Source organism: Neophocaena asiaeorientalis, unplaced genomic scaffold (genome assembly GCF_003031525.2).
Source record: "Neophocaena asiaeorientalis asiaeorientalis breed wild unplaced genomic scaffold, Neophocaena_asiaeorientalis_V1.1 scaffold36, whole genome shotgun sequence".
Taxonomy (NCBI): domain Eukaryota; kingdom Metazoa; phylum Chordata; class Mammalia; order Artiodactyla; family Phocoenidae; genus Neophocaena; species Neophocaena asiaeorientalis.
Genome location: NW_020174149.1, coordinates 7,442,810 through 7,458,299, shown reverse-complemented (window position 1 = coordinate 7,458,299; position 15,490 = coordinate 7,442,810). Strand labels below are relative to the sequence as shown.

The window sequence follows — 15,490 nt, the reverse complement described above, 5'->3', positions numbered from 1 at the left end:
GGGGGAGGTGGGGCGGGCATGCTGGGGCGAGGAGGGACCGTCCCGGCCACGCCATGCGCCTCGGAGGTGTCGCCTAGCCTGGGAGATGCAGGGGGGTTGAACGGGCCGCTGATAGTTTTGGTGGGAAGCCGGGGAGAAGGCGCTCGGGAGCCAGGGCCCTGCCCTGTCTTGCCGCCTGAAAGTGAAAGGAGTTCTGAGTTAGCTCAGTGGGTAGAATTGGGAGAAACGCAAGGGTGTGGGCGGCAGTGATGGACGCTGTCCAGCACGTCAGTGAACCGCCTGGTGGATGCTCTCTTCCCGAGGGTCCAGTGGAGGCCTCAGATGCAGCAGCTATCACACAAGAGGGCCAGCTGGACCAGCCCCAGGTTCTTGCCAGAATAAACGCGCTGTCCCCCTCCTGCCAGAGAAGCCCAGCTCAAGCCACCAGGTTGTCTGCTGCGTGGCGCCAGCCTTCCTATTCCATTCTGCCTCCACTCTCATCTGCCCAGGGCTCCATGCTCCCAGCCCAGGACGCAGGACTGCCCGACCACCTTCACCCTTCCTCATCTCAAGGCCACCGGCACACTCACCCCCTGTTACCCACTAGGCCAGTCAGCCCACGTCTGCGGGTGTACCACCCAAAAGCTCCTGACGAGGGAGGTTTTCCCTACTCCCAGCATTTTGTGAACAAGGACTTTGTTTCTGCATCGAGAGCAGAAGGTTCAAGGTTCCCTGAATGGACGAGGTGATTTGGAAGTCAGTGGGAAGACACCCTGCCTTGGGGATCCAGGTCCAATGACCTTGAACCTTCCGGTTCCATGCACTCTGGAAGTTCAAAGCTCCCTTTCCCAAAGACTTGTGCCCATTTCTCAGGGGCTCTCTGCCTCCTGGTCACCTGGCTTCCTCACCCCATAGATCCTTTACCACATCAACTCCAACCTGAAATCCAATGCCTCTTGAACTCAACAGCAACAACGACTTGCTCACAGTAAGCATTTGTGTTTGGTGGACATTATGGGCGACTGGGGTGGAGGGTGCTCCCCAGTTGGGGCCTCCTCACTCTTTGCACACCTTTTCACCCAACTGCCACTTCTTACCCTTTTTTCCCCTCTGTCGCTCTGAGGAGAAAAAAGTTCCTCTCCCTGTTTACTGCACAGAAGTTCCGCAATCGGTTAAATATGTCCTTGGAGGACCCACCCTCCACTCAGGAGGCATATTAAGACATTTCTTCTGAATAAATACACTGCTCTTCCTAAAAGGAATTTTGGAGAATACAGGTTTCCTATTCCAGCACCCCTATATTTTATAATCTCCATGAAAACATGTGGAAAACACTTGAAAAAAATGTTTGCTTCTCACACCTCCAACTTCCCGGTGCTGCAGAATAGGAAACACAGCTTTCATGTCAGATTATAATGCCAGCAGCTGTTGATGGTTCTGAGCGTTTCAGCCTGTGAGTCTCCAGTGTGTTTACCCAATCAGGTGCTAAAAGTACTTGACGCCGCAAGTCAGGCCAATCAAGGCAGGATATGGAAGAGGCGATCCTGGGGCTGAAACTAAGCGAGCAGGACCGCGGTATCTGGCTTTCCAAACAGATGACCCTCCTCTGGCTATGATGTGACAGCCACCTGGACAACACGACTCAGGACAAGTCTCAACTGTGGAATGCTGTTCTTGAGGCAGGGTGGTGGTGTCATTATTCTCTGTTGCAATTTTCTTTGAGGTGGTCGTGGAGGAGATAATGTCTTTGCACCTATGCATCCACCCTGGCGGACTTGGTGCCACCGGAGGTCTAAGGCGGGCATTTCCAGAATGGCTGACTGACCATGACCAGGAGTGGAAGGTCCCCACCTGGCCTTTCCAGGGACAGGATCTGTCCACCTGCAACTCCAACGTGAGACATTTTATATAGGTGTCAGCCTCAGGGATTCCTGCATCCAAGGTCTCAAACCTGTTTCCACAGTACACAGAGAAGAAGATGGAGGACCCAGACTGCTCTCCAAACAAGGCAAGGCCTCCCTCTGTGCCCATCTTCCAGATGAACTTTAAAAGGATAACAAGTTTGAGGAACAGAATCAACCCCTTAAGTGTCTGGGAACACCACGTATCCAAGATTCCAAAACCTTTTAAGTGACCAACCTAATGAGAAATGGGAAAAGCCTTTTTTTTTTTTATCATAATGTGAGCAGCAGAAACAAGGACAAATCCTTGCCCAGCTTATGTTCATGCCCATTCCAGGATGAAGCAGAGAGCTGGGCGGCACGAATTGAAGGTGAGACCCACGGGAATCAGCATCAGTGCAGGTGAGGAAACCAGGCAGCAGAGAGGGCTCCAAGAGTAAGCAAGCACCAAGGGAAGGAAGGAAGGAGGCTTTCCTTCAGAACATGAACGCTAGCCCTAGAAATCCAATTAGAAACACAGGAGGAGACCATGAAGCGGGTGGGGAAGGACCAGCTCAAGAGCATCAAGGGGGCTTCACTGATGTGAAAGGAATCAGCTTTTAGAGGCTGGGGTTTATCAAAAGATGAACTATGGCTTCCTCTTTCCATCTGTCTATGTTTCCAAGAGAACTTGGATTGCATGGGAGTCTCATTACACATTCTATACAAGCCAGTGACGTTTACTCATCATATTTTAACGATCCCTCCCTCGGAGCTCTAAGCCAGGGCCACATTATGACTTTCAAAGACCCTGGGCGCTTTTGCCTCTGTGGGCCCCTTCCTCCTTAAAAAATGTTTTTAAAATTATGTTTCCTGACTGCTTTGGTATAAAGACAAATATAATCTTTGACCCTAAAAGTTCATGTATTTTAAATTTTAAAAGAAATTCAAACATTTTCATGGGCCGCTAAAAGTATTGTGAGCACTGGACACTGATTTCTGGGCCTGATGGCTCTAAGCGACCACACTACCCACTCACACATTCCACTCAACAAATACTGAGCACCCACTATGCACCGGGCACTTGTAAGGCAGTGAACACAACACAGCTCCTGCCTTCATGGAGCTTACATTTAGAGGGAGAAGACAGAAAATAAAGAAAGAAACCAGTTAATAAATAATATGTCAGATGGTGATAACTATAAGAAAAATAAATCAAGGTAGAGGGAATACAGAATGAGAGGGTGGGACTCATATTTTATCAATATATGAGATGATGAGTAAAAGCCTCCCTGATAGGTTGATCAGCTGCCACTTGAGTAGAGACTTGAAGGAAGGGAGACTGGGCCATGTGGACACCTTAGGAAGAGTGTTCAGGCCATAGGAGCGGTCAGTGCAAAGGCCCTGTGGTAGCAGCATGCCTGGCATGTGCAAGAACAACAAGGAGGGTGGTAGCAAAGAAGATGAGACAGGTAGCAAGGGCCGAAGTCCTTTTCTCTGAATGACAAAGGGGTCAATAGGAGAATTCTGAGAGAGGAGAGCCATGGTCTGTCTTACTCTGACATGGCACCCAGCCCGTGTATCTACCTATTGGCTTGTTCTTGAGTTTCCATCCTGGAACAGGCATAATTAGTCACTTCATTATGGTCTTTGTTGCCTCCAAAAAGGTCAATTCTTGTCTTTCACCTAGTGGCTCAAACATCTGGCACTTGTGTCCTATTGGAGACAAGTTAGAACACTGCTGACTCCCTTTGGCTGGTCCCTGTTAAAAGCTCACTGGCGGTTATCTTTCCTATCTTTATTTGTGTGAAGAGAGACCAGTGGAAGTTTTATACCCCCGAGGACTTTTTTTTGGATCCAACTCAGGAATCTTGAAAAAGAAGCGGGCACTGAGGAATGCCAGCTCTCTTTATTCAGGAGGACTTCAGCACCTTTTTATCTGCCGAAGTCTCAGCAAAGATGAGGAAATGAAATGGCTCCGAAGGTTCAAACTGACTTTATCAGTAAGTGATGGCAGCAAATGCACCCTGGAACATCTAACAGCCACAGAGGCCATTGAAGAGGTTAGAGAAGTCACATGGTAGAAGACTCTAGACCAGGAACGTTTGGGGCTTGATATTCCCTAGACAAATGAAATTCTTGGATTTTGTTATATCTTGCTGACTAAAGAGCACAGTAATAGGAAAAACACTTTTTTTTTGCACATAATAATTATATATTTGCCCGATTTTAATTCAGTGCTTTCGAAACATCTGGTACCTGTTAAAACACAAATGACTGTGGTAGACTGGTCGCAAAAATGGTCTCAATTAACCACGCATTCCAGATTCCACAGTCTTGGAAATGTGATTTTGCAGTTCCTTTCATCAGAGTTGAAGTCTCTTGCCCACCCTTGTCTCTGAGCTGGCCTGCGACTTGCTTCGGGCGACAGGCCGTGGTAGGAAGTGATGCTTTGCCAGTTCCAAGACTAAGCCAGGACTTCCCTGGTAGCGCAGTGGTTAAGAACCTGCCTGCCAATGCAGGGGACATGGGTTCGAGCCCTGGTCCGGGAAGATCCCACATGCCACGGAGCAACTAAGCCCACGTGCCACAACTACTGAGCCTGTGCTCTAGAGCCCGCAAGCCACAGCTACTGAGCCCGTATGCCCCAACTACTGAAGCCCGCGTGCCTAGAGCCCGTGCTCCACAACAAGAGAAGCCACCGCGATGAGAAGCCCGCGCACCACAATGAAGAGTAGCCCCCGCTCGCCGCAACTAGAGGAAGCCTGTGCGCATCAAGGAAGACCCAACACAACCAAAAATAAATAAAGAAAATAAATAAATTTATTAAAAATAAAAAAGACTAAGCCTCAAGAGGCTTTATATACTCTGTCCTCTCCATCCTGCCATCACCATGAAGACAAACCTAAATAGTCTGCTAGATCCTGAGAGACCAGAGGGATCAGTCAGGCCAGTTGTCCCAGCAGGGGCACCAGAGACATAAGAAATATACGATTAGCAAAGCCACTGACGCAACCTGTAGATGCTAGCTGGGGCCCAGCTGAGGCCACCCTAATTGCCAACCCACCGAGCTGTAAGCTAAATAAATGGTTATTCAAAGCCCCTCAGGTTTAGGGTTTGTTACACAGCAACACCTAACAGATACAATGCTGGAGAACCATCACAACTCAGCATTGCCGCGAGTCCACAGTGATGTCACTAAGATCTTCTATTGTGATTTACATCCATACTTTGCAGTGTGGGCCACGATCTCACCGTTGCTAAAGACTCTACACTATGGCAACTCATTCTTCAGTGATTACAGTGGGATGATTTAAACAGGATGAAGATTTCAAAGATCCCTTAAAAACAATTCTGTGTTTTTGGAAACTTCCAGTGCTCAGGCTTCCAAATATGTGATCTCCTACCATATAACTGTTCACTCTCAACATGTCACTTACTGGCAGGTGAGGATTGTCCTGTTGGTTCTACAAGGTAAGGAGACAAGGGTCACAGGGTAGCCAGTCGGAACTCTTCCTTACCTGCTGCATCCCTCTGGCCTGCTGGTCGTAACACTGGAAAGCCACCAGCAAACAGATCTCCCAGGGCTGGGGGCGTGCTCCCGCCTCGAGAGTTTGCAGGACCTCCTCCTTCTTTGTTGGTTCCTTTAGAACCTTTAGAGAGAAGAGGCGAGTAGATGAGGACCTGTGAGCAGAGCTGAGTGGCCAACTCTCACCCCGACTGTGGTCTAACACTGCCTGTGGCAGCCGTCCTGTTCTCACCACCAGTGTTACCCTTCTACCCAGTACCTTTCTCAAGAACCCCCTGCCTTGATACCCTATAGACTCATGTGCCCAGGCCTGTCTGCCACCCTCTCCAAGCTACCAAAGAACCATCAGTAGTGACCACTCTGAAAAGGGATTAAAAAAAAAAAAAAAGCATCCTTATACTGCCATTTAGTAGATGCCAATGGGGGAACTGGTAGTACCTTTCAAATTAGAAAACCCAGACACTGTTATGTATAGAGCTGACCCCATTTTCACTTGACTGCTTTTGTGGGAGGACTAGACCAAGAAAACCCACAGATTTAATTCAGGCAGTAATTTTAACTTCTTGTCTACAGAGCCTGGCCCAGGACTTGCAAGCAGGAAGTGAAGGTCTGCAGTGATTTTTGCTTTGGCATTTTCCTTCTCTGTCTCCCCGGCTCCCACTCCCCGCGCCCCATGTTCCTCCCTGCACCGGTTCTTTTTCTATGGAAGAGAAAGCTCATGAGCCCCTGAGGAGAGGTGTCACTAATTCCAGCCTTCCAGATGTATGTGATTACATAAAATGAGAAGACAGCTTACAAGAATTCCTGGCAGAAAATGTTCACAGCCTGAAGCTAATATGCACAGAGAAATCAGGGCACAGTGCCCACTCCTGGATGAATGTGGCCAGATTATTCCAAGTATTAACATTATACATCACCTCTTCACTAGAATGATAAAGAAATGAGTGTTCCAATAAAATGGATTTATCTGTTAATTGGGCTTAACTAATTAGATGGTGGGTCTAGCCAGAAACTAATTTTTATTATAATCAATGTTGAAAATATGTCTTAAAATAATTTGTCTATCCATGTGCATTAACATATATAATTAAAGATATTGGATACAATTATATCTTAGGACTATCTTTGAGAATTACCATCAGGTATCATAGCAAAATATATGGAGACATAATAATACCTGACATTGAAAAATATTTCCGCATATATTATTTCAGCCTTCAACAATCTTGACCAAAAAAAGAGAGCAGGTATTACTATCTCCCCATTTTGCAGATGAGAAACTGAGCCTCAGAGAGCTTCCCTGATTTGCCCAGTAGCAGAATCAGAACTCAACATGGTCATCTGACCCAGGCACAGGGCTCCTTTTACACCATCATACTCTAGAAGTCACAGAAACACACAGTCATATGATCCTGTGAGAGAATTCAGCAGAAATATTTTTCCTTGTGAAAAACAAAAACCTTGCCAGGCTCTGTGGACATCTGTGTGCATTTGTTAATGTTGAGACTTGAATTTTTCTCTCATTCAATTTGAGGACTATGTTGACACAGGGTAAATGATCTTTAAATGTTGTCTCACGGTGGATAAACACAAAGTGGTACATCCATACAATCAACTCTTCTTCAACAATAAAAAGGAGTAAAGTACTGATACATTCTATAGCATGGATGAGCTTTGAAAACATTATGGGAAATAAAAGGAGCCGGTCACAAAAGGCCACGTATCATAAGATTCCATGTGTATGAAATATGCAGAAGAGGCAAATCCATAGTGACAGAAAGTAGACTTAGTGGTTGCCAGGGATTCGGGGAGATAGAGGGACTAGGGAGGGATTGCTAATAGGTATGGGTTTCCTTTTGGGGTGGTGGAAATGTTCTGGAACTAGACAGGGGTGATGGATGCAACAACATTCTGAATATATATGGATAAATGCCACTGAATTGGACACTTTAAAATGGTTAAAATGGTGAGTTTTATATTATGTGTATTTTATCACAACTAAAAAATTATCTTACCATGAAGTTTTTTTTTAAGCATTTGAAAAGTGATGGTAGACACGCTATACACCCTCTGCAGACCTGGAAGGGTGGCTCTGATTCTCTCGCCCACGTGAATTGTACACTGAGCAGGTCTGAGATGGCCTGATGTGTGTCCTGGGTAGCATTTGTGGCTCCTGCCCTGAGCAAGCCAGGCGTGTCTGGCTGAGCCTCACATGGCCTGCCCTTGGCTCTCAGCCGCCCTGGCCCACGTGCTCACTTACTCTCGATTTGCGGGGCACTGCGGTCATTGATCTGTGTGACTTTTCGTAGGCGAGTTCCTTGCTGGATATCAGCCAACAGTGCACTCCGACCTTTGGGATCTGTCTTTCTCAAGCTGGAAGCATCTGTACTTACCTGTAAAGGATTAAGAGGGATCTGATTATAATCATAACATTTGCAGACATTTGCAAGACAAGCCGTATGTCCTATTCGAGGTAAGTTTCTCCTCCCATACTTTTCTGCCTTTCCTGTTTGCCCTCCCCTGCACCACTCCCAAGGCCCATCTCACCAATGCAGTTACCTATGGGTCTCAGGTTTTGAGGGAAACTTACCTCCTGCCCTGCTCACATCCCTCTCCTGGGGGACCTAGAACGGACTCTTTCTTGTGATCAAACTCCCATAAGTCTTAAGGAGCCCTAATGCAAAGCCCCTCTTTCTCCTCCTAGGTGGGCCCCACCCACTTATCTGGGCTTCTGTCTGTGTGTTCCTGACTCCAGCTTCCAGGTTCTGAATAATTACGCTGCCTGGTGTCCCCAGGTCCCTCCCGGACCAAATCCAGAAAGAAAGAAGTACAGGGGATTGCAATGAAGGTTTAGCGACTGCCTTCTCTTCTGTGTCTGGGTGCGTTATGTTAATCCTCACAAAACCTTGTGAGTTTCAAGGGGGTTTGCCCTCATTTTACAGATGAGAAAACAGACTATGAAATCTCTTCAAGGTCACAGGGCTAGCTTCAAACCCAGATCTGCTGAATTCCAAAGGCCACGTGCTTTTTATTTTGAAGCATTACAGCCATCAAGGGCATGGTGCTGTGGTTAGCATAATTGTTCTCTAGACTGCTAAAATGCTTTGTAAATATGTTCACGAGAAGAACCTTTGTCCTATCTCTGCAAGTAGCACCGAGGTCCAGCTGTTTCACTTCCACTATAGCTTGTGCTGACACGGCAGGGTCTCCATGGGCTATTAGAACTAGGGAGCACCAGAAAGAAGATACACTGGTTGGTGGCAAATAAGGGAAGGGTGTGGTCACACTGGAAGACACAGCCAGGAGCACCCCCTGCAGCTAGTAGTATTATACCACGTGACCTGAGAGCTGATTAAACATTTCTCGAAGTAAGAAGTACTTTTTAGTACATGGGGAATATACCATGTCTTTGGTTTTCATCTTAAACATTTCTACTTCGGTGGTGTTTTCTGACCCCCAACATAAATAAGGCCACCCAGGGTTCTCTCTTATGGCACTATATTCTTTTTTCCTCTGTAAGTTTTATCACAGTGTATATATTTATATTTATCTTTCCTTGTGGAAAATTTCCAGTTGTGGGTATGAGTTGAAGGTTCACCACTCCCACGGGCAGAAAGAGATCTTGTTCGTTTTGTTCACCAGTACATCTCCAGAGAGTAAAACTTGGCCCCAGATAGTCTCAAAAGCTATTTGTTGTATGAATGAATGAGTGAATGAATGAATGAGTATGAATGACTAGACCCAGGATACACTGGCCTTGCCCTCAAGGGCATATGCATCTACCAGGGAGACAGGACACCCATGTAAGGAGTTAAGCCACCATACAACGCAGCATATGACTGAGCGCCCATGTGAGTCTCACAGAGAGGAAGACCCCGAGAGTTCAGGCTGCAAGGAAGACAGGAGACCTTACTTAGATGGTCCTTGAAGGACAGATAGGATTTACAAGCTCTTGCTATAGCCATTTTCTCCATACGGCCATTTGTCAGAAAAGGACAAACCAGGTTTGCCAACTAGACAGTCAGAGACTCTCCAGTGTCACAGACTGGAAATGAAGGCAATTGTGGTTTTAGCTAAAAGGTGCTGGGGTCCACATTTTAACCGGCCAACTCTACTGCACTGGTGATGCATCTTACACAGGCTTTGTAGGGCATAAGCTTCAAAGTGAGTTTCTTATTGCCTGGAAACATGCTTTTTGACCCCTTGAGAGGGGCTCACAGATGATGGTCAATAACACAGCTATAAGCCAGGGGCCCCAACCCTAACGATATATGTTTTTTAGGAATGTATGTATGAATGCACGTGTACAGCGGGGTATTTTCCACACAATATGATTTTTAAAATCTCCCTCTATAAACAATTAGCCAGTAAGTCATTTTAAACTGCAAAATTTTAAGATTTTTAAAGTCTCCTCTCATATTTACAAATAATTAGTAATAAGAATAAAGGGCTAACAGAAATACCATGACCCTAGCCAAGAGACTATGAAAATTTTTGTAAAAATGTGGCATTATAATCTCAGGCATGTATTACGGTCAGGGATTAGGGGGTGAAAGTGCTTTGTAATTTTCTTCCTAGTTACAAGAAAAACAACACAATGAATTGCATTCTTCCGTTTAAAGAAGCAACTGGAACCCTATCTCTAACAACCCCTGAGTAGGGGTGGTGGTGTTCGTCTCATCTACTTTAGATTTTTAAATTTATTACCAAAATGCAACCCCCCCACTCCCTGACCTCGTCCATCCCAAGCTTTTTAGGTGAGGGCTATGAAGAACATTGTGTATCCTTGGAATAATGATTTTAATTTGAGTTCCTACTTAGCACAGGCCTCCATACCTTCCTGACAATTCCACACGACAGACTTGTCGATAAAAATCTTCCAAATCAGCAGGAGGATATGGCAAGTCCCATCATGTTTATGTTTTGCAGTTCAACTCGATGGACTAAATTTAACATTCCTTCTTTGACTTCTCTGCTTTTTTTCCTGTGCCACTGTCTGCCCTGATGATTTTCCACCAGAGGGCTCTCCCTCACCTGAAATTAGTATGGTATCCTTCAGTCCTCTCCTGTGAGGTAGGAAAGAGCGAATAACTTCATGGCTAAGGGGACTACAGCTTAATTGGTTTTGTACAAAAGGACATCTAAGGACATATTCATTTGCACATTGAAGACCATAGTTACCGTGACAGTTGTTTCTACTCCACCTTCAATATTTATTAACAATTCATCCGTAATTTGCTTTCTTAAAAATCTACAAGCCTAAGAAGTCTTGTTACCATGGTTACAGTATACAGAAACAGGAAAGAGAAGATTTTCAAATATTCACTGGGTCTTTTATTCTATGTAAATCCTGATTATTGGCAACTTCACTAAAGATATAATCGAGAGAGACAGTCACTCCTGAACACTTTTCCCATGGTAAATATATCCACCAAACACACCTCCCCGTCCCCCTATGTACAAAACAAAAAACTAAAACATCATTTCGAAGTTTGCTCCTGTTCTTTCTTAACATTGTTATCGGGTGTGACAATTTGCTGAGTTCCACACAAAGCTTTTGTTGACTCGGTTCTTCTAAAACAAGCTTCCAGTGGAACAGCCTGGATCCTAAAAAGAGGCAAAATAGTAGAAGAGTAATGCAAATTAGCCCATCGCCGGCCAAATACAGGCTGAAAAACGGAAGTGAACCAGGAATATTAGAAACAGTGCTAACTGGGCCAAGGGTGATGAGGTGTCTGTCCTCCTGTCTTGATAAATTATAAAAGCTCTGGCATATCCATGTGTCGTTCCAACAAATGAGTTGATCGGGTTTCAGTACAGTTTGGGGGAGGGGGATGGCAGTCCAGCCCAAATGGAATGAAATGCACGTCCTCCTGCTATTTAGTGACCCTGCCACCCTATGCCATTACTACATCTGTCTGATTGATCCTGGTTTCTGTGAGAAACCCGCATCAAAATCTAGGGGTTTGATCCAAATCTAGCAGGTCGTTTGTCTCAAAGATGATCTAAACCCAATCATTCCAGTACAATGCCAGCCTTGCAGTCTCCCAAAGGGACTTTCTCCAATGTGGCTGTTCAACCTCAAATTAGTACTCAGGTTTCCAGGTACACAGCCTGCTCATTAGCCCAGCCCTCAGCTTCCTCCAAACTTGGGGGCAGACAGGTATCAGTCACCAGGGTACTTGCATTTCTTTACTAAATCTGAATCCCAAGGACAGCCAGAACTGGCCCTACCTTCCTCCGGCTGCTACCGTCTTTATGTAGGAGAAGAGAGAGCCTGAGATCCAAGAGAGACAGGAAATATTTTCAGAGAAAATGAACTTTCCCCTGGCATCACTTTGGTTACCATATGCTGGCATCTACCTCCTTGCCCAAGGACCTGGAGGCCAACTCAGACCCTTCCCTGTTGCTTGTTCTCAACAGCCACTCCATCACAAACTCCTGTTGATTTTTCCTGAGTGATTACTCTAGAATCTGGCTCCTTTTCTCCATCTCTGTGATGCTGACTTAATGCAGGCCACCAGCACTTCTGGATTCCCTCACCTGGTCTTCCTGCCTCCTGTCTCATCCTCTTCCACACAGCCATCAGAGTGATCAGTATAAGGGACATGTCACTTACCATGTCCCTCCCCCTCCATAAAAATCTCTGCTGGTGCCCCACTGCCCTCAGGATCAAGTTCAGGTCCCGTCATGTTGCACAAGGCCCTTAGTGACCAGCCCAGACCTTCCGCTTCTTGAGCCTTCCAGGCTGGAGCTCACCTCTGGACCTTAGCTTGAGCTAATCTCTCTGCTCTTTTCACGTTTGTCTCTTGGCTATTTTCCAGGAGGCCTCCTGATCCTGGAAGGCCAGATAAAGAGCCCTTTTCTGTTCCTAGAACAACGTGCTTGCCCTTAGTAGTGCCCCTGCCACCCGGATCAAGTGACTCTGCTCAAAACCTGCAATGGTTTTCCATTTCCCTTGTCAAAGTCCTCGTTAATATCACCTGCTGGGCTTGACTATTTCTGCATTCTAGCCTGAGTTTACCTATAGATGCCAACATTTTTCTACCCACACCAGTGTAATAAAGCAGTTCCACTGTAGAGCAGTGCCTCCCTACCTACAACTGTACTTCCCATCCTGGGCTCACGCTTCTGCCTCTTCTGGGAATACTCCTGCTGCCTCAGCCCTGCTGTACCTGCCCAAACTTTTTCTTCTCCTTTAAGCTCTACATCAAAAACAGTTTTCTATACAAGATCTTTTTTTAAAAACTTCTTCAACTAGCCTTTTCTTTATATGATCCACACACAGCCCCTCCAAAGCACATCATTTGTAATTCTCTATAGCACTACTCATATCTTGCCAAATATTATAGCTTTTACATATTGCTTTTCCTCTGATTTTTGAGTGGTAACTCATAGCGTGCAAAAAATAAGCCATTCCTCTATGAGTACCAGCATATCCAGCTTTTAAAAAAAACTGTGAGCAGTATTTTGTTGAAATGAAATCTATATAAACTTTAAGTCCCTAGATTTTTGACATCTGTCTGCCGCAACAAAACATGCAGGTATGGGAAGAGAAGCCACTGCCTTTGAGGTTACGCCACAGCCCTGATTCTTCAAACTGTCTTCACACTTTTATCCTTCAGTCACTTTGTCCCAAGAAATGGGGATTCAGCACCATTCTCTCTTATTCGATAATGCCACCATTCCCAGGCTTTCAAGACTAAAATTTAAATTATAAGAAAGACTGCTTTAAAAACCTGTGTTGGACCTGCAAAGAACAACCTTGTAAACTCAAAAAAGAGCCTAGCATTGGTAGTCAAGGACCTGGCGCTAGGAACTGCTAAGAAATAATACATAGTTGGAACACTGTCTCAAAAACTGGTTGAGGTTTCATATCTTCTATTTATTTTAGACAAAAAGTACTATCAAAAAGAAATATGCTCCCATCCCAGCAGATTAATTTGCAAACTAGTGAGATAACCCTACTGTCATCAGTTCTAGCTCCTCACTCCCAGCATTACCATTTCTGTCAAAGGCTTTCTCCCATTCATCTAAGCTTGAAACCTGTGACTCCTTCCTCTCCTTCATTTGAAATAATCAACTTTCACTGAGATCTGGTTCTTTCTCTTTACTATGCACACAAAGGTGACTTCGGAGTCTGGGTAAGGAAGCTGCAACATGCAAAGGGTGACAGCAACAGCAAGAAGACAAAGAAATGGGAAGGCATTTGTGCGTGCCCGGCACTGTTCCAAGTACTTTACGTGTATTAATTCATTTAAAGGGCACTTGGGCAATCTCATGATGTAGGTACTAGTTATGAGTATGATCTCCAGTTTACAGATGAGGCACAGAGGGGAAGCAGGCTATCTATCTCTAGTAAGTGGAGAGCTGAGAGGTGAGCCCAGGCAAGTCAGGCTCTCTTAACCACCACGCTAACCCCTTAGTAATGACATCACCCAGGAAAACAGTGAAGGTTGAACACCCAGGAAATACACGGCAAGCCTGCAGCTGGGTAGGGGGAGTGGCCCGACTGTCTTCTGACCCAGGACCACGGCAGATGTTGCTTCACATGGAGTGTGACAGCCAGAGTAGGAAGGAAGGGGCAGGGAAGGGCATCAGAAGCAAAAGAAGGGCAGAGAGGCAGAGAGAGAGAGGCGCAGAGAGAGAGAGAGAGAGAGAGAGAGAGAGACTGGGGCCCAAGGAGCTAAGTGCTAGGCCTTTGCCAGGGCCAGAAAGGACAGCCAAGGCTGAATGATGGACTCTGAGAACAGTCTGATTACTGCATTAAACGTGAGCCAGCAGCTGTCTTGGCAGCGGGGGAGGGCTGAGAACACTTAAAATGGAAACTGCTTAGAGTAACCCTATGCTGTGAGGCTGATGCCCTCAACTGTAAATAGCCTGTATCTGAAACTCCCTCTTCAGGTAACACAGAGGCTTGCGTGGGCCAACCCTGTTGGTCCACCTAGGTCCCCTACTCTCCTTTCACACCTCCCTGCTGGCTGCAGGGAAAAATGCAGGGTTTTCAGCATATGGCCTCCCTTTCTTGACTCTGGAATAAAGATTATGAGCACTGCTCAAATATGAAAGGAGACAAAGGTAACAAAAATAATCAAAAGATGGGAAATTCCAAACTTTCTAGAAAGTTCAAGATGTTTCCAAAGTATTTCACCTATTGCAGATGATAATGTAAATGTATCTAGACTTTCTTTTCTCACCGTCACTTTACTGGGTCCTTTGGATGGAGAATCCAAGAGAAGCCTCTGGGTCTGGACTTGGATTGGACCCTAGAGAAACAATGACTTACAGCTTAGCTCAAGGACAGCACTGAAAGGGTCTCACTGCTGGATCCGATGGTATTCTCATCCATTATAGAACCTGCTTCCAAACCCCTCTGGGTCAGGCCCCTAGGTCAACAGACCTAGTCTGCTCGGCATATGTGCTCTATAATTCCATCGTCACCCTTGTACCTCACTCCAGTTCTGGGCCCCACTGATGAAGAGTGGCAGGCCCTTCCTTCTCTGTTTAGCACCCAAGGAGTCCTTCTTTGGCCTGCAGGTGATCCTCTACACCCCGCCTAATGTCTCTGTGGTCCATGCTCCTGACATCATTTGTTCTTCCCTGGCCACTTCTTTTGGTGCTGCTGGGCTGCCAAAAGTCTATTTGCTGGCTAGCTGTTAAGAAGGCAGTATGATATAGTGGAAGGAGCTGGGCTCAAGGGTCAGTTCTACAATTTACTATTCTGATCTGGCTGAGTTACCACTTACAGAAGCATCTGGGTCCAGTTTGTCATGGGCGAAGCAGTCCTAATAGAGTGAGTCACCCATGGAGGGGCCCATCAGCCTTATATCAGTGGGAGACAGACGTTTCTACAGTTAAAAATGAGAGTTCCAGGGGCTTCCCTGGTGGTGCAGTGGTTGAGAGTCCGCCTGCCGATGCAGGGGACACGGGTTTGTGCCCCTGTCCAGGAGGATCCCACATGCCGTGGAGCCGCTGGGCCCATGAGCCATGGCCGCTGAGCCTGCGTGTCCGGAGCCTGTGCTCCACAATAGGAGAGGCCACAACAGTGAGAGGCCCGCGTACCGCCAAAAAAAAAAAAAAAAAAAAAAAAAAAAGAGGTTTC

General features: G+C 46.1%; 1 protein-coding gene across 1 annotated transcript in view; it reads right to left on the bottom strand.

Annotated features, from left to right (window-relative positions):
• WIPF3 (WAS/WASL interacting protein family member 3) overlaps positions 1-15,490 on the bottom strand; it is an 87,356-nt gene that overhangs the window by 21,970 nt on the left and 49,896 nt on the right. The window contains 3 exon segments of the mRNA XM_024755090.1: positions 1-175; positions 5,381-5,512; positions 7,649-7,781. The exon segment at positions 1-175 is cut by the window's left edge and continues 4 nt beyond it. Coding sequence (XP_024610858.1) covers positions 1-175; positions 5,381-5,512; positions 7,649-7,781 — 440 coding nt within the window.